General features: G+C 42.2%; 1 protein-coding gene across 3 annotated transcripts in view; it reads left to right on the forward strand.

The window, feature by feature from the left end:
• Window positions 1-23,113, forward strand: part of Ern1 (endoplasmic reticulum to nucleus signaling 1) — a 97,991-nt gene that overhangs the window by 56,557 nt on the left and 18,321 nt on the right. For all 3 annotated transcript variants that reach the window (XM_090349938.1, XM_090349939.1, XM_090349937.1), the window contains 9 exons: window positions 2,744-2,866; window positions 4,748-4,849; window positions 5,789-6,050; window positions 9,346-9,424; window positions 10,332-10,494; window positions 16,005-16,123; window positions 18,998-19,189; window positions 21,802-22,063; window positions 22,804-22,894. In XM_090349938.1, coding sequence (XP_090206064.1) covers window positions 2,744-2,866; window positions 4,748-4,849; window positions 5,789-6,050; window positions 9,346-9,424; window positions 10,332-10,494; window positions 16,005-16,123; window positions 18,998-19,189; window positions 21,802-22,063; window positions 22,804-22,894 — 1,393 coding nt within the window. The remainder of the gene's footprint in view (window positions 1-2,743; window positions 2,867-4,747; window positions 4,850-5,788; window positions 6,051-9,345; window positions 9,425-10,331; window positions 10,495-16,004; window positions 16,124-18,997; window positions 19,190-21,801; window positions 22,064-22,803; window positions 22,895-23,113) is intronic.

Genomic DNA, 23,113 nt, shown 5'->3' on the forward strand with positions numbered 1-23,113 from the left:
TTGTACACAAAGGAGAGCTGTATTTATCTTGAAATTCTAGTAGTAATAATAGTGTTTACATAGTAGCCTTCTTTTTGAGGAACTGAAAGTGCTTATTTATTGCCTATTCATGCCTGGGAACTTTGTGTATTTTTGGGTCTCAAATATAGGCTAACTCTTAAATTTTTGCTAGGCATCGGGGTTCTTGCTTCCTTTAGAAGAAGTGACCAATAAGCTTTTCCCTTCCTTCTAGGCATGAGCTAGGCCCACCTTATCATCCTCTGACCATCTTTGTTTCCTGTGTAGTCTTCTAGCTTTGGCCAGCAGTTTGTCACTTGTGACCTACTTAGGATGTTGTTTTTCCATCATCTTTGTATGATGCCACCTTAAGTTAGTTCCTTAAGCATATTTTAGAATACAGTACTTGTCCAGTCCATCAATTGAAGTGGTAGCTTGGTTTCACTTGAAGCAGCCAGGCATATATCATGTCAGGGAATTCATGGTCACATGATCTATCTTCAGATCCTTTTCATATTCATATCTTACTGAAGTGTAGACCAGAGGCTCATGCCTGTAATCCTAGCCACTCACGAGGCTGAGATTTGAGGATTTTGGTTCGAAGCCAGCTGGGACAGGGAAATCTTTTTGTTGTTGTTGTTGGTCATGGGACTTGAACTTTGGGCCTGGATGTTGTCTCTGAGCTCTTCAGCTCAAGGCTACCACCCTACCCCCTGAGCCACAGTGCCACTTCTGGTTTTCTGGAGGTTAATTGGAGATAAAAATCTCATGGACTTTTTAGTGCCCAGGCTGGCTTTGAACTGTGATCCTCAAATCTCAGCCTCAGCAAAAGAACTCAGATGCAGAACCTAGGCCCTGAGTTCAAGCCTCAAAACTGACTAAAAAAAAAAACAAAACAAAACACTGAAAGTTGCAAAAAAAAAAAGACAAATTATATACAATGGCAAGCTCATTACAATAATAGCAGTTTTCGCCAGGCTCGGGCCTGTAATTTTAGCTACTCAGGAGGCTGAGATCTGAGAATCGCAGTTCCAAGTCTGCCCAGGTACTAAAGTCCGTGAGACTCTTATCTCCATTTAACCACCTGAAAACGAGAAGTGGCACTATGACTCAAGGGTTAGGGTGGTAGCTTTGAGCTGAAATGCTGAGGGACAGCGCCCAGGCCCAGAGTTCGAGCCCCTTGAACAACAGCAACAACAAAAAAGCAATTTTCTCAACTGTAACAATGCAAGGAGAGCCTGAAGGACATAACTGAAGTCCTAAAAGGTAACAACTGTCAACCTAAATTAATGCATTCAAAAACCTATTATTCATGGCTGAGGGAGAAACAAAAATGAAAAAGCTCAGGGATAGCACTTAGGTCCTGAAATCAAGCCCCAGGACTGGCACAAAAAAGAAAAAAGAAAAAAAACAAACAAAAAAACCCAAAAAGATCTTACCATTGAGGACTGAGACTGTGGATCAGTGGTAGAATGCATGTTTAATGTGCACAAGGCCCTGGGTTTGATTCCTAGTACTGCAAAAAAAAGTTTATTGGGATACAGTCAAGTTGCATGTGTATAGAATGAGGATATTTAGGGCCTGTAAGAACTAAGTGGTAGCTTTAGCACCTTGTGACCTTCTCTGCACCTCAGAATTCTTCTTCCAAGTCCTTGCATACAGGAACTTTTCCAATAAGTTAGAAAGAGACCAGTGAGCAGATCAATGGCTTACAATCAGAAATGCACACATTACTCTGACTATTTTGGCCTTGCTCATACTCCAGACTTAGTATTCCGGGATGATGCACATCTATACCATAGATACGTGGTTGTGCCTTTTCCTCTCCATTTGTTGATAACTCTTAGGACATTGATTGAGGTGAGGGCTATGATCTATGACCTGGGAATTATTTACTGGCTGAGGACAGAAGCTGAAATAAGTTTGACCCCATTAGCATCAGATTACAACTGAGTCTGCTGACCAGTCCAGTCACAGGTACCGGCTAATTTTAGTTATGATCCTCTTCACATGTAGGCTAATTAGTAGGGATGTGAGAAATAGGAATTATGGTTTACTAGGGAGATGAATCCCTGGATACAGTTCCATATTTATATAGATACTAGTCCATGGGAAAAGCACTGCTCTTTGCAAGATTTTTTAATATTTAAGACCATTAGTAAAACAATAAAATCAAACTTGAAAGTTAGGAAACTTTTAAAACTATAATTAGGTTATTTGCTCTAGAGAAATTTGTATGTAATGATTAGGTATTAAATTATGAGACCCAGTGGAGAGTCTAGCACAATGGCTCATGCCTATAATCAGTGGCTCATGTCATCTGGGTCATAATGTTAGCAAGACCCCATCTCAAATAAGCCAAACAGAGTGGACCTTGTATGTGACCTTAGCTACATGGGAGGCATAGGTAGGAGGATCCTGGTCTAAAGCCAGTCCAGCAAAAATCCCTATTTAAAAACCAAACAAACAAAAACTAAAGCAAAAAGGGTTAAGGTCTGTCCTCACTAGAAGGTCCTGAATTCAAACCCTAGTACCAACAGAAAAGACCCAGGGTCCCTGGAAGTTATTATATCCACATTATTGTTAACTTTGTTGTCTTCAGAGCTTCATAGAAATGTGTCTGGTACTCTAAGGATTTCAGACTGTACAGAAAAAGTTTTAAACAGATAACTGTTACTTAGGTCATGGTATTTTCTTTCACATAGGATGATGGATGCTAACAACAGCATGTCCTGTAACGTTGCAGGTAAAAAGCAGGACATTTGGTATGTCATCGATCTACTGACTGGCGAGAAGCAGCAGACTCTGTCATCAGCCTTTGCAGATAGCCTATGCCCATCAACCTCTCTTCTGTATCTTGGACGGACAGGTAAGAAATGACCCTTTGTTTTGTAAACCTGTTTGTTTGCAGAATGATCTGATGAAGCTCCTCCATTGGCTTCTGCTACAGGTTATGTTGTCCAGAGAGAGTAGCCAGAGCTGTCCCCTCCCATCTCAGTCCCCTTTTGACCCTTCAGAGGCCCATTGCCCAAGAAATGCAGTCCAGACTGCATCAGGACCCATGGAGCCCCCATTATGGGTCGCCACCTCTCTGCCTCATCTCTCCCTAATTCACTTCCCTCATTCAAATATTTTCTAATTGGATGTGCCACTAAATAGCAGTTCTATTTTCAAGCACCCATATTGGGGTGTCCCTCTCCAACAGGTTTGCTGGTTTTGCCTTCCTGGCAAATGTTCTTTTCTCTTCTTTATCTCTGCTTCAGGTCCCCTTCTATGAAGCCTAGCCTTCAGGCTCTCATCCTGCCCAGGGACACTAGGCTTGTCGCTGAGCTTATCCAGGGATAGAAGTCATAGCGGATAGCCTTATTGTAGCAGACATCTCACCACTCATCACTGTCCCTTTTTAGGCATGAATAGCACACTCTTCATCATGTTACACTTGATTTCTCTTCTTTTGACTATCACCTTTTGAGTACTTGTCATTATATAGTTACAAGTTTTATGTGCCTATTTTTGCCTTCCCTGTTGGACTATCAGTTCCTCCAGGGCAAGACTAGGTCTCTATACTGGACATACTCTGTGATATGTAACAAGTGCTCCAACATTAGAATGAGTGAATGAGTGAGCCGTTACATGTGCAGCACCTCCCATAGATCATGATTATAAATTGTTAGGCCATAGTTAAAACTAAAAGAAGCAAGAAAAATACAGAGAAGGAAAATAATTATACTACAAATATAGGATCTCATATATATGCATAATCATTATGTATTAATAAAATGTTATAAGTCTATAAAGCAGGTTGGTAAACCAAAAAAACAAAAACTTAGGATAAATTCATTACAGTTGTGCACTAAATAAATCCTAATATTTAGGTAACTAAGGTGTTGACAGTCTTGTAGTTCTCAGACTCCTTATATAGCAGAAGGTCTGTGAGGTACCATTTTTATCTTCCTGAGTTCTGAAAGAAGTCTTTTAGACTCACTCTGGGTTGGATCTAGATGGATGCCTTTCCTTTTCACTGCCAGTGCTCTGGAGTATTCTGCGCTAAGGCTGTTGTTCAGTTGAGACTATCTTCCAGCTTTTAAAGAGTCAGTCTAGACCTTCTGTGTTTCTTCTGTATTCTACTTGAAAGTTTTATGCATTCTTCTTCAGTTTATCATCTTGCAATATATCATACCTAGCTAAGAAACCTTTCAGCTTTTCTACCTTCTGCCTGGAAATTTCCTTGGCCACATTCCCTAAATTAATTAGGTACTTTTTCTGACTTCAAGTTACTGTAAGCAGGAGCTTTGCAAGTTGTGTCTACTATATTTTATAATCTGAGCCACCTTTTCCAGCTTCTACCAGCAATTTTCTCACTACTTTTTCAAGTCTCTACCAACAGTCCTTCTGCCCTCCAGCTTCTACTGTGTCCCCAAGTCAATGCTGCCTGTTTTTGTTTCTTGTGATGGCACTAGTAGGTACTAATGGGTACTGATATATTTCCATATTGTTAACCGTTCTGAGCTTGTAAGTTCCTGGCCACAGTGAGTGTGACTATTTTTGCTTCATAAGCTGTTCACCAGGTTCACTCTTGTGTTTGAGTTTTAATTTTCTTCCACATGGCCTTTCTCTTTCCACATAGACAGAACCTCTAAATTTGGGATTTAGGGAGAACCTGCTTGTTGTAACTAGATAAAAGTCCAACACTTCAGCAAGTACCACAGCCCCTCTGTGGTAACTGGCTGGTCTGGTCTGTATCCTTTAGAATACACCATCACCATGTATGACACCAAGACCCGTGAGCTCCGCTGGAATGCAACCTACTTTGACTACGCAGCCTCCCTTCCTGAGGACGATGTGGACTACAGTAAGTGTGCCTGGGATACCTCTCCAGGCATCTTCTACCTGTAGGAAATGATCACTTCAGAAAACCAGATTTTCTTTTAAGACACTTTTTTCTCTGGTGAGATTCTAGACTTTCCATGGGCTTATAGTAAATACTTCCCACAGTCATTATAGCAGGGATCTGAATGTTAAATCTTCTTGGGTGGTAGATTTAGTCACAGAAGATGGAGATCATACCTGCTGATTCCATATGTCATGGGGAAGCCCATAGAGCAGAACTAAAGCTCAAAGAGTGACATCAATAATCCTATCCAGAAAACCATTCCAAACGTGGCTTTTCTTCTGGTTATTTCTCTATTAACTTCTCCCAACTCAAATGATAACTGAGAAACTTGTCATCTTAACATTGGTATCTGAAAGTGACTGCCCGTTCCAGTCCAGTACCTAGAATATTTTTCATCATTAACTGCTCTTTTGTGACTCAGATACATACAGATCTGACTCTTCAAGTTGATAAATAAGGGATTTTCGTTTGCTTGTTTTGTTTTTTGAAGTAGAGCTACAGGTACTACATAGCCCAAGCAAGTCTTTAACTTGCAACCTTCCTGCCTCAGTCCAAGCTCAACTGGGATTGTAGTTGTACCTGACTCAATCTGTAGGTTTAAAATAGTTGCTATAAAATGCCAGATTGACAGAGATCACTTTTAGAGTAGAATGGAAAGGAATATCGGTAAGGAAATTGCCTTTGGGAGAATGATTATATGTTTATAAGCCAAAAAGTTCTTTTATGGTCTTGATATTGATTGAAAAGCCTGGACAGCTCACTGGAAACTGATAATCTGTTCTGAGAAGTATATTCTGGAAGTCTTATTTCCTCCAGCCAAATGACTGTGATTGTTAAGAGAATAGAGGATGTGGTTGCAGGCGAGGTCCCATGTGCTTTGCTGTTTGATCATTACAGAGATGTCCCACTTCGTGTCCAATGGCGATGGGCTAGTGGTGACTGTGGACAGTGAATCTGGGGATGTCTTGTGGATCCAAAACTATGCTTCCCCCGTGGTAGCCTTCTATGTCTGGCAGCGGGAAGGTCTGAGGAAGGTGATGCACATCAATGTGGCTGTGGAAACCCTGCGCTACCTGACCTTCATGTCTGGTGAGGTGGGACGCATTACCAAATGGAAGTACCCATTCCCCAAAGAGACGGAGGCCAAGAGCAAGCTGATGTGAGTTGGGGAACTTGGGGCAGTAGGAGGCAGTAGAGGGTAGCTGTGACCCTGATATTCTGGTTCTGCTGCAGCATAGCACTCCCTGTACTAGAGGAAGCCAGGGAACGGAGCAGATGGCTCTGAGGCCAAAAGTGGCTCAGTGGAAAACCCTAGAATATAAGAACCAGAGCCACCCTAGGTGCTTCAAAGTTTTTGATTATTAAATAGTGGATGGACAAAAGAGATTTTTTTTGGTTGTGGGACTTGAACTCTGGACCTGGGCATTGTCCCTCAGCTCTTCAGCTCAAGCCTACCACCCTATTCCTTGAGCCACAGCACCACTTCTGGTTTTCTACTGGTTAATTGGAGATAAGAGTCTCAGGGGCTTCAGTGCCCAGGATGGCTTTGAACCACAGATCTTGCCTCCTGAGTAGCTAGGATTACAGGTGTGAGCCACCATGCTCAGCAAAATAAGAGATTTTGTTTTGTTTTACTAGTCCTGGGTTTGAGCTCAGGGCCTAAGCACTGTCCTTGGACCTTCTCAAGGCTATCAAGCTCTGTCACTTGAACCTCAGCACCACTTCGGCTTTTTCTATGTATGTGGTACCAAGGAATTGAACCCAGGTCTTCGTGCATGCCAGGCAAGCATTCTACCACAAGGCCAAACTCCCCGCCCAAAATAAGAGATATTTTAAAACTTTTTTTTTTCTTTTTGTTTGTTTGTGGTGCTAGGGTTTGAACCCAGAGCCTTGTACATGCTAGGTAAGCATTGAGCTATCTTCCAGGCCAACTTGATATATTTTCTATTTTTTTCATGATGTTACATTCTTTTATGTATGTGCCAGTCCTGGGGCTTGAAGTCAAGGCCTGAGTACTGTCCTTGAGTGTTTGTGCTGAAGGCTAACACTCTTACCACATGAGCCATAGCTCCACTTCTGGTTTTTTGATTGAAGATAAGATCCTCATGGAGTTTCTTTCTCAGGCTGGCTTTGAACCTTAGTCCTTAGATCTTGGCCTTCTATGTAGCTAGAATAATAGTAGCCCCAAAATGTTACATTCATTTAAATGTCAGGGAAAAAAAGTATTGGAAGACCTAGCAGTAGGAGAAAACGGGGGATTTCCGGGTGACATTGTTTAAAAAGAAATATACTCTTTGCCTGATTTATGTAACTGTAAGCCCTCTGTATATCACCTTTATAATAAGAACTTTTAAGTTAAAAAAGAAGACCGAGGGGCCGGGAGTTTGGCCTAGTGGTAGAGTGCTTGCCTAGCATGCATGAAGACCCGGGTTCAATTCCTCAGTACCACATAGAAAAAAGCCAGAAATGGTGCTGAGGCTCAAATGGTAGAGTTCTAACCTTGAGAAAGTCCAAGGACAGTGCTCAGGCTCTGAGCTCAAGCCCACGACTGGCAAAAAAAAAAAAAGAAGACCCAGCAGATTTGTGATCTCCATTCCCATCTGCATATAGCCTGTTATAAAAATCACGCAAATACTCCAAGTCCTTTCTTATTTTATAGAGTTGTGGGAAAGCTTAAATAAAATGACGCATGAAAGTACTGTCTAAGTCTGTTATGCACTGTGGTTTCAGATGTGCAATAATTTGTACAATGGTTTATTCCCAAGTATGCCTTAAGAACAAATGTGTTTTTCTATATAGTTCCTTGCCTTAATAAATATGTAATATAAATTTAAGCAAACTTCTATTTTGTATATTTGTAAACTACAAAGTAAAAAAATTGAACATTTTGTGGAGTTTGTATTTTGCATACTCAAGGTGAGAATTAAGTTTTAAATAAACCTATAATATTTTATCTGAAAAAAAAAAAGAAAGAAAGTACTGTCTATAGCTGGGTGCAGTGGCTCATGCCTGTAATCCTAGCTACACAGGAGGCTGAGATCTGAGGATCACAGTTCAATGCCAGCCCAGGCACTAAAGTCTATGAGACTCTTACCTCCAGTTAACCACTAGAAAACTGGAAGTGGCGCTGTGGTTCAAGGGGTAGGGCGGTAGCCTTGAGCTGAAGAGCTCAGGGACAGCACCCAGACCCAGAGTCTAAGCCCCACTACCGACAAAAAAAGAAAAAGTACTGTTTACAGAAAAACATCACTCAGTTGGGCACAGTGATTCACAGCTGTAATCTTAGCTACAAAGAGGGAAGGAAGGAAGGAAGGAAGGAAGGAGGAAGAAAGAAAGAAAGAAAGAAAGAAAGAAAGAAAGAAAGAAAGAAAGAATCAAATGGAAGGTATTTGAGTAATTCAGTAGCTGACTGACCCCACCAGGGCTGTTGACAGTAGTAACCAGAGATGTTGGACAAGGTAGACACGGGTAACCCTGTCTTCTCTCTGGTGTCCTAGACATGGACAGAACACTTAGCTATGGGACTACAAGTGCCATTCAATTTGGAATTCTTTTTAACAAATATTATTTATTTTTTATTGATACTATAAAGATGATTACAGAGGGATTACCATTATATAAGTCAGGTAAAAAGTACATTTCTTTTCAGACATTGTCACCCCTTCCCTTGATATCCCAGTCAATTTGACTTTTTTTTTTTCTCTTGGTCATGGGTCTTGAACTCTGGGCCTGGGCACTGTCCCTGACCTCTTCAGCTCAAGGCTACTGACCTAACCCTGGAGCCACAGTGCCACTGCCACTTCTGGTTTTCTAGTGGTTAATTGGAGATAAGAATCTCTCAGACTTCAGTGCTTAGACTGGCTTTGAACCGAGATCCTCAGATCTCAGCCTCCTGAGTAGAATTACAGGTGTGAGCCACTGCACCTGGCTTAATTTGAGATTCTTAAGCATGAACCCCTTTGTTCTCAACATCTGGAGTAGAGCAGTTGACTACTTCTTGGGGTCCCTGCATAATCCCTGGAGTCCTTGCAAAGCACAAGGCCTTGTAATGCTGGTGCTGGGCATTGTTGGTGTGAGATGCTGGTCAGTATCATCCAAGAAGCTTTGGCAGTGGGCACTCAGTATTCAGTCTCCTGGCTTGGGCAGGTTTAGCCTGGTCCTGGCATTTTGATGATAAACATCATCAATATTAGACAGTTGTTATATTTCTGCAGGCATCAAGTAAAGCTTCTGCCTAAAATCCTGCTGTTATATACTGCAGCAGTGCCAGCTCATACCCCATTTTACGACTCTCACATATCCCACCTCATGCTGTCCTCCATGTCTGGACTTAATGGGACTACATACATGGAGATGCCATTTTGGACCATCTTTCTGTTCTCCCCAAAAGCTCCTTTTTATGGGGTCTACACAGGAAATTACTTTGGAACACACATTTCTGTCTTTTATTCCAGGCCCACCTTGTATGTTGGGAAGTACTCTACCAGTCTTTACGCCTCCCCATCTATGGTACATGAAGGAGTTGCTGTTGTGGTGAGTCCATGATGGGGCTCATGGAGCCTCCCAACTACTTTGTTCCTTATTAGCAAAGAATGTCCCTAGAAACACATGTGACTGTCCTGCTGGCTAAGAAGACAAAATGTAAAAACGGAAAGCCTCAAGAACAGCTTCTGTACATACCGCATTCTACTTTGAAAGCAAGATACATTGTCTGAGCAGCTTCCTAAAGCCAGGAACCCTGGATATTCCACATTGCTTCTGTGTACAGATCTAAACTCTTGGGTATCCAGGTCCTCCTCAAGCCAGCCTCTCCATGTCCTTCCACTACCCTGTTAGTTTCTCTATGGGAGTTGCATGGTCCAGCCAAGCACCTCTTCTTGACACCCTAATATTCCTGTTACCTTCCTTCTGAGCCTTTGTGGTGCTGGTCTCATACTTCAAGTGCCATTTTTTTCTTCATTTTTCCTACTCAGATTCCTTTCATCCTTGTAACTTCTCAGACTCTTAGGGCCTCAACAACCTGCCTCACTCTGTCTGAATGTCTGACACATAATCTTGGCTGCTCATCCTGATCTTTCAGGGCTGGAGCTTGTATCTGTATTCCTAGTGGATTGGTCCTCTGCTCCAGCAACAGCATACCCCCATCAGTTCCAGTAATGGTGAAGCCAGCACTGGGTATATGGCTAAAGTTTATTCTACTCTAATAATTGCATTAGTGATAACTAGTAGATATCTACAAACTATTCATTTAGATCTGCCTCTCAATAACTTCATGGTTCCCACTGTTCTGATTATACTGAGCCAGCTCACATTAGGAACTGCTTAGCTGGAAACATGACCATTACTTTGGGCCTTGAGACAGTGGCTAGGGAGGTCTGCTAGGGAAGCCAAGGACCTGCTCTGTATCAAGCTCCCAGGCTCACCAACTCTGTCTCCACAGCCGCGTGGCAGCACTCTTCCTTTGCTGGAAGGCCCCCAGACTGATGGTGTTACCATTGGGGACAAGGGGGAATGTGTGATCACACCTAGCACGGACCTCAAGTTTGACCCTGGACTCAAGAAGAACAAACTAAACTACTTGAGGAATTACTGGCTTCTCATAGGTAAGAGCTAGTCTCCAGATGGCCTTAGGTGGTGGCATATTGCCTCCTGGTGGGCACCAGCCAGCCTTGGTGGTTTATTGCTGCTCTTCACTTGCTTCTGTCCATTTCAAGATGGTGGTTTAGACTTGGGAACATGTTTACTTCCAAGGTGAATAAGCAGAGTAGCTCAAAAATTATTCATATCTAATGTTCTCAAACTCAAGTGTTAAGTAATATAAATGTAAGGTAAATTATCTGGCACAAGAATATCTTTTCCTTATTCTTCAGAGTGACACCATATGAAATAACTACTCAATTTAATTTTTTTTTTTTGCCAGTCCTGGGGCTTGAACTCAGGGCCTGATCACTGTTCCTGAGTTTCTTTGCTCAAGGCTAACACTCTACCAGTTGGGCCACAGCGCCATTTCCAGCTTTTTCTGTGTATGTGGCACTGAGGAATCGGACCCAGGGCTTCATGCATGCGAGGCAAGCACTCTACCACTAAGCCACATTTCCAGCCCCTACTCCGTGTATAATTAAGAAAACCAAGATTATTCATATGGAATAGAAATGAATGTGCATGAAGAATAAGAGACTGCCCCTAGTTAAAACAGGATGGTCCCTAGTGTCTCTTGTTGTCTTTCTTTTTTCTTTCTTTCTTTCTTCTTTTTTTTTTTTTTTTTTTTTGTCAGTCCTGGCTTGAACTCAAGGCCTGAGCACTGTCTTTGGGCCTTCTCAAGGCCCACTCTACCACTAGGCCAAACTCCCAGCCCTCTGTCTTTCTTTATTCTCTCTCTCACTCTCTTTACTATTGAGGATGAAACCAATATGCTAAGTGCTTACTTTACTCCTGAGCTGTACTCTCCCCTTTTTTTCCTTTCTCTTCCCATTGTTGCTGTCATCACTAATGGCCCTGGGGTTGAATTGGAAGCTCTGCCACAGAGATAAGAGGTTGAAATGACACTGCAAGGCAGCAAATGTGACAAAGACTAATGAGGGGCACTGTGTTCCTATCTACTGTCTCAAGCAATTAGAGAGCATAATAGAATTTTCTTGAATGTGAACTACCCTTCCTATGCCCCCAGTTCCTATTCTGCTGACTCCCAGGTAGAGAGGTAGTAAGAAGGAGATGTGGGTCCCAGAAGAACAGGGTAGAAGGGTGGTAAGAATAAATAAAAGATTGTCCTGAGGCAAATATGATTTCTTCTTCCTTTTGATATCTCCAGACAGAGGTCAGAGCAGTGGCTTTGACCCAGGGCTGCAGGTGACTGAGCATGTGCTCAGGAAGCAGCAGGACCTTCCAGACAGGGAGTCTAGACAGAAGTGAATATGCCTAAGAGTTGAAGATGAGAAATGGTGTACTTAACCCTGACCTGTCAGTTTGTAGGCTGTTCAGGTCCTGTTTCCCTGTTCTTTGTTCCTCCTGATTCCTTGAAGCCTTTTTTATCTTGATTATTAGTATTTTTACCACCCAATAAAGGGATTACAAAATGATTCTGTTTTCTTTTTTTATTAAAGAATTTATTAACATTGATTTTTACATCATATTTCAAATGACAAGTTTAACAAGTGTTCAAGAAGGGAATCTCTATATACAATCGCTGGGACTTTGTTTTTAGAACTTAATCAACATTAGGCTAAGGGTTTGTATGTCATAGAAACATATTAATTTATGAAATAAAACATTATTCTATAGAGTCATAGGTTTTTATGTCTATATAGTTATGTTTATACTTCCATTACAATGTCCATAGCATTGGGTATGCAAATATTGAGTCCTCGCTCTTTTACTCTTTGGATTTAATAGCCACACATTAAGGATACCATGCACCTTTTGTTCCTTAGGTCTTGACTTGTCTCACTCAACATGATTCACTCTAGATTCATCCTGTTTTCTTTCTTTCTTATTGTTCATGAGGCTTGGTCTGGGATTGGGCACTGTCCCTAAGCTCTTCAGCTCAAAGCTAGTGATTTGAACCATAAGACCACTTTCAGTTTTCTAGTGGTTAACTGGAGATAAGAGTCCCACAAATTTTTGTGCCTTGGCTGGCTTTGAACCACCATCCTCAAATTTCAGCCTCCTGAGTTGCTAGGATTGTACCCAGCTTATGTTTTCTTTTTCACAGGAGAAAAAAAAAGTAGCTAAGTAGGCAGAGGCCATTAAGATTACAAGGCTACTGGGTTTTATGTGCCAATTAAGGTACCAGTGATTAACAAATGGCACTGGAAATATAGATAAGCGTACTAAAAAATGTAGGAACCTAAAATATGTCAAAATCCATAAGGGTAGCTGAGTTAGAAAATGGTATCTCTTTAAAAAGGCCCTTTTTTGGGGGGTGGGGGGGACTCAGTAATGAGGCTTAAACTCAGGACCTGGTCACTGAGAATTTTTCTGCTCAAGGCTAATGCTCTACCACTTTGAGCCACAGTTTCACTTCCTAATATAGATTTTTCTAAGTAAGAAAACCAAGAAATGTACAAAGGAATAATTTAATAATCCTATAATTCTGAGATCCCTTTTGACAAGCTCCATATTCAGTCATTTTAAAATAAGACAGTGGAGCTGGTCATGGTGGCTCATGCCTCTAATCTTAGCTATACAGGAGGCTGAAATCTAAGGATCGCAAAGCCAGCCTGGGCAGAAAAGTCTGTGAAACTTTTATCTCCAGTTAACCACTAGAAAATCAGAAGTGGTACTGTGGATCAGGGGTAGGGCTATAGCCTTGAGCTGAAGAGCTCAGGGATAGCACCCAAGCCCAGAGTTCAAGCCCCATGACAGACAATCAATCAATCAATCAATCAATAAGGAAGGCAGTGGAATACCATGAAACCTTCACTGTCTGCATCTACCAAGTTTGATCTCTTCTTGTACACTGACATATGCTCCCCCCTTGTAAATGAGCTTACATTAGTCATATGGGGTGAGGAGATTTCATTGTTATATTTTTGTACATGTTTATAGTTTTCCAATCGATCTCATCCCCCCCTCTATCATTCTCCCTTCCCTAAATACTTCCAATAGATTTTATTATTCTATTTTCAGAGTTGCAAATAATCTATTTCAATATTATTCTTCTTTCATTGTCCTTGTCAGCCCAACCCCCTGTAACATATGCCCCCCCCCTTTTTTTTGCCAGTCGTGGTGCTTAAAATCAGGGCCTGAGCACTGCCCTTGGACTTCTTTCTATGTATGTGGTACCGAGGAATTGATCCCGGGTCTTGGTGCATGCTAGGCAAGCACTCTACCACTAGGCCAAACTCCTGGCTCTAGCATATGCCCTTTTTTACCCAAGTATGTTCTTTGATTTAGTTTTTTGGAAGACCTTAGTGATACCTCACATTCATATTCATCTCAAAGATTAAATGAATATGGATGGTGAATTCTGTGGTATCTCCGAAGCAATAGCCTTAACATAGATATTCTCAGAATTGCCCAGTGCTCTATCCAGGAAGCACCACCTTTGGAGGATCAAATACAGGAGATCCAGAACAGGGCCTGGCTATGTGCTTTACTCTAGAGTCTGGACCTATTGCTGCTGATAGAGAAATAAATCACAAAAGGCCAGATGTTTAAGAATCCTATGGTTAGATTTATAGAGTGGCTCAGTGTGTATAAGAAGGTACTAGTAAAGGCCAGCTTCAGCAAAGGCTTATTTGTAAGAAGGAATTTGGGTGGCTTTTCCTGACAGGTATCCTACAAAGAGGTAGGACTCTAAGCAGTAAGAGTGGCTATTGAGAGAGAAGGCAGGGAGAACACTTCAGCAGAGTGAGATGTGGAAGGACAACCTATGTCTCCTGTCCATATGCCTCTTGTTAGTGAGCTTCTGTTACCTGCATTTAAATTCCTGGGGCCACCCTTAGCAAGTCTAAGTCTAAGTTCTGAGTCAGGCAGCCACAGGTAAGGCTACTTTGCTCCCAGGCAAAGCACATTCCAGTTTCTCTTCCTTACAAAAGGACAGCACATTGTAAATAAAGAACTGACCTAGAGAGTTGAGGTCAGATGAAGGATTAAAGAGGGATTTTCCAGCTCAGGAAATAAGCTTGAACTAGTAGTCCCTGTTGGCTCTCATCTTGGCACATATGTCAGGTAATCTCTCATAGAGTGATCATACACCATAGGAATCATAAGGAGATCATAAATTTGGGAGAACAGTGAAAATGATCATGAAGTGAGAGAGACCAGAACCAGGGTGAGAGATGATCCCAGTGAAAGAACAAAAATGAAAACCTGGGGACTGAAGGTCTGGCTCAAGCCTCTAATCCTAGCTCCTAGGGTGGCAGAGGCCAGTTTAAGGGCAGCCCAGGCAAAAAGAATTTTTTGAGATTCCAGCTGAACCAGTAACTGGGCACTGTGGTGCTAGCCTTGTATCCTAAATACGAGAAAAGCTGAGTACAGTAATACCTAACATTCCAGCAACACAAGAAAGCACAAGTGGGAGGTTCTATCCAGGCCAGCCTCAGCAAAAAGCAAGACCCTGTCTCAAAAATGCCCAATAAGGTATGACTCATGAGACAGGGTGCCTGCCTAGCATGTACAAGATCCTGTGTTCAAACCATAGTAGTGCAAAAAAAAAAAAAAAAAAGGGAAAGCTTGTCATGTTATTGGTGCCTTGAGTGAGAAAGGACTTTTAGGCTATGTATAGAGTAATTTTAACTTAAGAGCTTAATTTAACTTAAGGTCATATGAAACCCCTATTTCTTATTTTATTCACCTTTAACCCTCTTATGGTCATTTGTACACGGTAGATACAAAATCACTATGTAATGAATACCAGGTAGTCTTGAAATATTGTGTGCAGAATAATGAGTGAATATTAAAAGAGTTGCAATATCTCCCTATCCCCTACCACCCAGCCAGCAGATATTTCCTCTGTTCTCTTACACAATTTACAAGTAGATAAAGAAGATAAATAGAACTCCTTCTGTGCAATTGCAATGCTGGGAAGGGACAGCTTTAATAGAGCGATGTTCCTGGAAAAACATTAGAAAGAGAACTCCTGGGATTTGAATGAAGTACCACAAAGTTTGACCTGTGAGTTGGACACATGCACTCATATGAACCTTGCTTTGAAATCTGTCTGAAACATCCTGATCATAACTTATGACAAAGACTCTTGTCTTTGTTCTTATTATGAGACTCAGAATACTATATTTTGCTATCAAATTATAAAATGTCTGTTTTGTGGAGAATTTTGTGGTAATTGCCTCTCATTTTCTCATATAAGGATGTAAAAGTTACCTTGTGGGGCCGGGAGTTTGGCCTAGTGGTAGAGTGCTTGTCTAGCATGTATGAAGACCCCGGTTCAATTCCTCTGTTCCACATGCATAGAAAAAAGCCAAAAGTGGTGCTGTGGCTTAAATGGTAGAGCTCTAGTCTTGAGAAAGTTCAAGGCCTAGGACTGGTGCAAAAAAATAAAAAAGTTGCCTTGTGGAAAGGACCCCTTAGTAGGCAGCAACTTGCCCACGTTTAATGTTGGTTGTGACCATTACTTAAGAAATTTTTCTCATTAAAGGTTTGTTTCCTTTCATAGGACACCATGAAACCCCACTGTCTGCATCCACTAAGATGCTGGAGAGATTTCCTAACAATCTACCCAAACATCGGGAAAATGTGATTCCTGCCGATTTGGAAAAAAAGAACTTTGATGAAGTAAGAAGTCAACTGTCAACTCTACCTCTTCCTGTCAGGTGTTGGGGGCTGTGTCAGGGGCTCAGCTAAAATAGATGGCTCCCTCAACTTAGAGCAGTTTGAGGGAAGTTTACTACTCACACTTCCATGTGAGTTTACCACTCACATGGATGTGGACAGTTCTTATAACATACCTTGGCCTAAAGCCAGGGAGAACAAATGGAAAGGGTCCCAGAACAGAAACCTGATGATCCAGAGGGATTCAGAGCCCCATTCTCCAAGCTGGAGAAATATACTAATTCCTATAACAGCAGTATGAGCAACCCTGCTCAAAACTAAGGTCATTCATATTCTTTATTGAGCACTTAAGTAAAATTATGAAGAAAAATGAGACACTAATCCAGTATTCAGCTAAGGTCCTGATTTTTATATTGAACCACCTGATCTAGAGCAAATCTTAAAAATGAGGGCCAGGAGTTTGGCCTAGTGGTTAAAGTGCTTGCCTAGCATCCATGAAGACCCAGATTCGATTCCTCAGTACCACACACGTAGAAAAAAAGCCAGCAGTGGTGCTGAGGCTCAAGTGGTAGAACTCTAGCCTTGAGAAAGTCCAAGGATAGGGCTCAGGCCCTGAGCTCAAGCCCAGGACTGGAAAAAAAAAAATACTCTGAGGTACATCTGACTCTTAAAGAAACACTTATGAATGTATATATCCAAATGAGTGTAATCCCTAGTCACATATTCAGCAAAGATTCCTTAGCCATCTACTATTTATCTACCCGCAGGCCATATCCTGTAGGCCATGGGACACTGTGGAGGAGATGTGAACTGTGCTGTTGTGTTTGGAAGCACTCAGAGTGCAGCTGGGAGGGGAGATGTCATCAGAGCCCCATGAGAGGTGGCAAAATGACATGTGGAAATAAGCAAGCATGGCTGGAGCTGTTATTTCATTGGGCAAACAGTAACAATTTATTCGAAATGCTAGATGTGTGAGGATAGATCTTAGAATTTTCCTAAGCCATTCCATGAGGCTGCAGAAATTGAGATTAGAGATTATTATTATTATTATTATTATTATTATTATTATTATTATTATTTTGGTGCTAGTCATGGGGCTTGATTCAAGGACTAGGTGCTGTCTCTGAGAACGTCTCCTCACTTCCCCCTGCTCAAGGCTAACATTCTTCCACTTGAACCACAGCCTCATTTCTAGCTTTTTGTTTTTGTTTTTTTGGTGGTGGTGGTGGTGTTAATTGGAGATGAGTCTCACAGACTTCGTTCCTGGGCTGACTTTGAACCACCATCCTCAAATCTCAGCCTCCTAAGAATTAGGCTTATAGCAACCAGCACCTGGCAATTTGGGGTTTCTTAAAAGTTTCTTTACCAGAGCCAGGCATTGGTGGCTCATATCTATAAGCCACTCTAGAGGCTGAGACCTAAGGATTGTGGTTTGAAGCCAGCCTCTAGGCAGGAAAGTCTGTGAGACTCTCATCTCCAGTTAACCACCTAAAAGCTCAGGAACAGTACCTAGACCCTGAGTTCAAAACCCACAACCAACATGAACAAAAAAAAAAATTTTTTTTCCAGTCCTGGGGGCTTGAACTCAGGGCCTGGACATTGTCCCTGAGCTTCTTTTGCTCAAGGCTAGCACTCTGCCACTTAAGCCACAGCATCACTTCTGGCTTTTTCTGTCTATATGATACTGAAGAATCGAACCCAGGGCTTCATGCACGCTAGGTGAGCACTCTACCACTAGGCCACACTTCTGACCTACAAAAAAAAATTCTCTGTCTTCCGATACTTTTCAGAACACTTTGGAGGAGTAGTATAATAGCTGAATAAATTATTTTAGTTTTAGAGTTGCACTGAAAGTTTATAAGCAACATAAGAGTGGCTTCATTACTTTATTAGGTGGGTGCCTGAACATGAGTGCAACTATTCTTTTTCTTTATTTTTTTATTTTGGTCTCAGTACCCGATTTGAACAGTCTTGTTTGGCTTTCTTGTTCGTGGTTGGCATTCTTCCCCTTGAGCAAGAAATCTTTTTTCAGTTTCTCTAAATATCAAATATATTGCCAGACAAGGAAATTTTTACTTTCATTGAGGATTTTCAAGAGTATTATCAGGTTTTCAGAGCATTTCCATGTGTATTGATCTTAAATCTTTTTTATTTTTACTTTTTATATTTTGTTGATTGTGGGACTTGTAGTAAGAGCTGGGTACTGTCCCTGAGCTATACTGCTCAAGGTTAGTGCTCTACCACTTAAAGCCACAATTCCACTTCTGATTCTGGTGGCTAATTTCCCCTGGTAGGCTTTGTACCGTGCTCCTCAGATCTCAGCCTCCTGAATAGCTATGATTACAGGCATGAGTCACTAGCACCTAGCCTTTAATCCATTTTTTTTTTAGTAACAGTAATATTACTGCAGAAATTGATGGTCTTTAGAGCAATTACTTAGAAAGTGGCAATGATTTTTTTTTTTCTGTTTCTGGGTCTTGAACTCAAGACCTGGTATTGTCCCTGAGTCCTGAGCTCTTTTGCTCAAGAGCTAGTACTCTGTTACTTTAAGCCACTGTACCACTTCTTGTTTTCTGGTGATTAATTAGAGATAAGAGTCTCACAGTTATTCTTGCCCTGGCTGGTTTTGAACTATGATTCTCAGCCTCCTGAGTAGCTAGGATTACAGGCATGAACTATCACCTCCTGGCTGACTATACCTTTTGATGGGCTTAAAAAGTACACATTGCAGCATTAAAAAATAATAATAAATAAATACCCATACCGGCCTACTCTTACATTGTAAATAGAGATTATTCTTGGTCATTTAGCTCATCTGTATCTAACTAGAAGTTTTATAGTAATGTAATGTATGTGTGTATTTCTCTCTGATACAAGGTTATTAACCTGGTTGACCAGACTTCGGAAAATACACCAATCACCATGTCTCAGGATGTGGAAGAAAAGTTGGCTCATGCGCCTGCCAAGCCTGAGGCTCCTGTGGACTCCATGCTCAAAGACATGGCCACCATCATCCTGAGCACCTTCCTACTGGTCGGCTGGGTGGCTTTCATCATCACCTACCCATTGGTAAATTCAGTTCCTGCCCACTGCCCTTCTATGTTCCAGCACCTCTCCTCCTGTCACCATTTGTCAGGGAGGGCCACACAAAAACTGCGCTGGTGTCTCATGCCTGTAATCTTAGCTACTCAGGAGGCTGAGGTCTGAGGATCACAGTTCAAAGCCAGCCCCGGCACAACGGTCCAAGAGACTATTATCTCCAATTGATGACCAGAAAACCAGAAGTGGCGCTGTAGCTCAAAGTGGTAGAGCGTTAGCCTTGAGCTGAAGAACTTAGGGACAACACCCAGGCCCAGAGTTCAAGCCCCTTGACCAACAAAAACCTGCAAACACATTTCTTTTCACATTTAAAAGTCAGGGCCGGGAGTTTGGCCTAGTGGTTAAAGTGCTTGCCTAGCATGCATGAAGACCCGGGTTCGATTCCTCGGTACCACATACATAGAAAAAAGCCGGAAGTGGTGCTGAGGCTCAAGTGGTAGAGCTCTAGCCTTGAGAAAGTCCAAGGACAGTGCTCAGGCCCTGAGCTCAAGCCTAGGACTGGCAAAAAAAAAAAAAAAAAGTCAGTATTTGCTTATCTTAAAAAATATTGTAAGCCAGGTACTGCTGACTCGAGCCTATAATTCTAGCTACTCAGGAGGCTGAGATTTGAGGATTAAGGTTTGAAGCCAGACCAGGCAGAAACATGTGAGACTCTTGGGCTGGGAGTTTTGCCTAGTGGTAGAGTGTTTGCCTAGCACACACAGAGATCCAGGTTCGATTCCTCAGTACCACATACATAGGCCAGAAGTGGTGCTATGGCTCAAGTGACAGAGTACTAGCCTTGAGGAAAGCCCAAGAACATTGCTCAGGCCTTGAGTTCAAGCCCGGGGACTGAAAAAATAAAAATAAATAAAAGTGAGATTCTTATCTCCAATTGACTACTAAAAAGTTAGAAATGAGGCTGTGGCTCAAGTGGCAGAGTATCAGCCTTGAGAAAAAAAGCTAAGAGATAGCATCCAGGCCCTGAGTTTAAGTCCCAGTACCTAGAAAAAATAAAACTAAAGTTAAAAAATATAAAAGAGGGCCGGGAGTTTGGCCTAGTGGTAGAGTGCTTGCCTAGCATGCACGAAGATCCAGGTTAGATTCCTTGGTACCACATACGTAGAAAAAGCCAGAAGTGGTGCTAAGGCTCAAGTGGTAGAGCTCTAACCTTGAGAAAAATCCAAGGGCTCAAGCCCTGAGCTTAAGCCCAGGACTGGCAAAAAAAAAAAAAAAAAAAAAAAGTGTCATATATATATATATATATATATATATATATATGACACATTTGGTTAGATTTTTATATCCAAAGCTTATTGTTTTTCAAGAATTGGGCTGTAGGGGGCTGGGAGTTTGTCCTAGCGATAGAGTACTTGCCTAGCATGCACAGAGACCTGGGTTCAATTCCTTGGTTCCACAAACATAGAAAAAAGCCAGAAGTGGTTCTGAGGCTCAATTGGTACAGCTCCAGCCTTGAGAAAGTCCAAGGATAGTGCTCAGGCCCTGAGCTCAAGCCCAGGACTGGAAAAAAAAAAGGCTCTCAAACATTTATGTATCCTGTTTATTACTGAAGTTAATAGATAAAAATCTCTCCTCTAATTAAAACTGCCTGTTAGATCATCTAAAGCAAAATAAAGTATGATGATTCCTTCAACTTCCTAGTGGGAAATAAGCAAACAAAAGTTCTGTGGCAGAGTAGGTGGTGGGTTGGTAAGACATCAGTTCCCTTCTATGAGTTCAAGTATCACTGCCACCCCAGAGCATAGGTGATGGGTTTGTATCCCTGTGAGATTGGGTTGACAAGTCCTTCCTATGATTGCTTCTTGTCATTATCATTTATCCTCTGTCAATAAGGAAGCAACTAGGCTCTGAGAAGCTTAAGTACCTAGTGTCTTTCCTTAGTTTAATAGGTGATTTTTGTTTCAGGGTCAGAGAGAACAAGCTATGAAACTCCCCCATTGGTTTGTTGGCTATACCCCACTCCATTCACCTCCTGTACCCTGACAGGAATAATTGCAAATCTCTGCAACTTCTAGTGGAGATGGAGCAGAACTTTCAGAATACTTAAGAGGAGTGAGGATTTGGGGAGGCAGGGAGCAGAACGTTGGCCAGGTGCTATGGTTCAGCTCCACACTGGCTCTGCCTGACCACCCATGTACTAACTCCATCAAACCCACAGCCACAGGGACCATGAGTCAGGCTCACTCCTCCCTATCACCCCTCCCCCACGCCCATCTGGTCACCATCCTGTTTGCTGTCACCTTGGCAACATCAAAACTGATAAAAGTCAAAACTTTCTCAAATTGAATAGATCCTCCTACATTTGTCTCAACCCTCCATCTATGTCAGAGCCCCTTCTTGGTAGGCAGTCTTGACAAGGCTGCTCTTGAGTTAGAGGTTTGTGGATTTGGTAGCAGGCAATCTTAACTGGCAAAAAGCCGTCTAGTCACCGAACCAGTTCCTCCGCGCTATGGCTTCTCTCTGGTCTCCTTATGTCTTGAATGGTTCATATGAATCATCTGTCCTGGAGGCACCCCCTTCCCTGCAGCTTGTTTCTCCACAGGACGAGCTGCACTTACCTGGATGTGGGTTTCTCTTCCCAGAGCATGCATCAGCAACACCAGCTCCAGCACCAGCAGTTCCAGAAGGAACTAGAGAAAATCCAGCTTTTACAGCAGCAGCAACTGCCTTTCCACCCCCATGGAGATGCAGCCCAGGACGCTGAGCTCCTGGACACATCTGGCCTCTACTCAGAGAGCTCAGGGACCAGCAGCTCCAGCCCATCCCCCAGAGCCTCTAACCACTCACTGCACTCCAGCAGCTCCACCTCCAAGGCCTGCCTCTCCCTGGAGCAAGATGATGAAGGTAAAGCCAGTTGCCATTGTGTCTTTCCTTTGTACCTGAGAACTGTAGAGCAGCATGTCCCTCTGTGGTATCTCCATGAGATGATGAAATGCTGTTGCCAAGGATTCATTCTGTTTCCCCTGACTTCATTTCACTCTGTAGGCCTTCATGATGAGTTTCTGCCCCATCACATGGCATCTCCCTTCAGGGTACCTTTTCAGAGCCACCCTATCCATCTCCATCTTTTCCTACAAGGTTAGGACCTCCCTCCAGACTTGAGAGAACCGGTGGCCAAGTAAAAAAGTGTAACTGCAACTCAGTTTCCTCTCAGGTTGTCAGAGTCTTATTCTGAAAAGTCTGACACAGGCCTGTTGATGTAGGCTAGACTCTATTTTACATGTCCACCATCTCTACTCGGATGTTTCAGCTCCAGTCTTGGAGGTGGATCTTTCTTTTTTCATTAACCACTAAATAGTTACATGTAAATGAATATAAATATACCAGATTCTAGAGAGAATCCTTATTTCTGAGAAGGCTTTAAAGATGTGTGTTCTCATGACAATATGAAGGCACAGGCAGAATGTTCTGGCCATAAATGGGCAATGGGCTGAGTTGGCTCTGGGTTAGTATCTGAATCTGTTAGTTCACTGAATCTGGGTAAGTAGAGACTTCTTTTAGAACCGAACTTCTATTCAGAGGTCAAGAAGCTGAAGCCTTGCAGTTCTTCAGGTGATTGTCTTCTTTTTCCTGTTTTCTTCCAGATGAGGAAACCAGTGTGGTGATTGTTGGGAAAATTTCATTCTGTCCTAAGGATGTCCTAGGTCATGGAGCTGAGGGCACAATTGTGTACCGGTGAGTAGAATAGCCAGCTCTATACACTCACCACCATGTATGTATGAGTATCTACAGTATTGAAGTCCAAGTGCCAGGCTCCACAAGAACAGTAGGGCCCAAACTGTGATCTCAGTGGGTGGACTTCACCTCCAGAGAGCTATGTTCTAGGAGAATGGATGAGCTGTGAGTGGTTATGACCTCTGGAAGGACTATGGGTCCATAGGTATCATCTTTTCC

Source organism: Megascapheus bottae, chromosome 17 (assembly GCF_031878675.1).
Source record: "Megascapheus bottae isolate mThoBot1 chromosome 17, mThoBot2.hap1, whole genome shotgun sequence".
In the NCBI taxonomy this organism is placed as follows: Eukaryota; Metazoa; Chordata; class Mammalia; order Rodentia; family Geomyidae; genus Megascapheus; species Megascapheus bottae.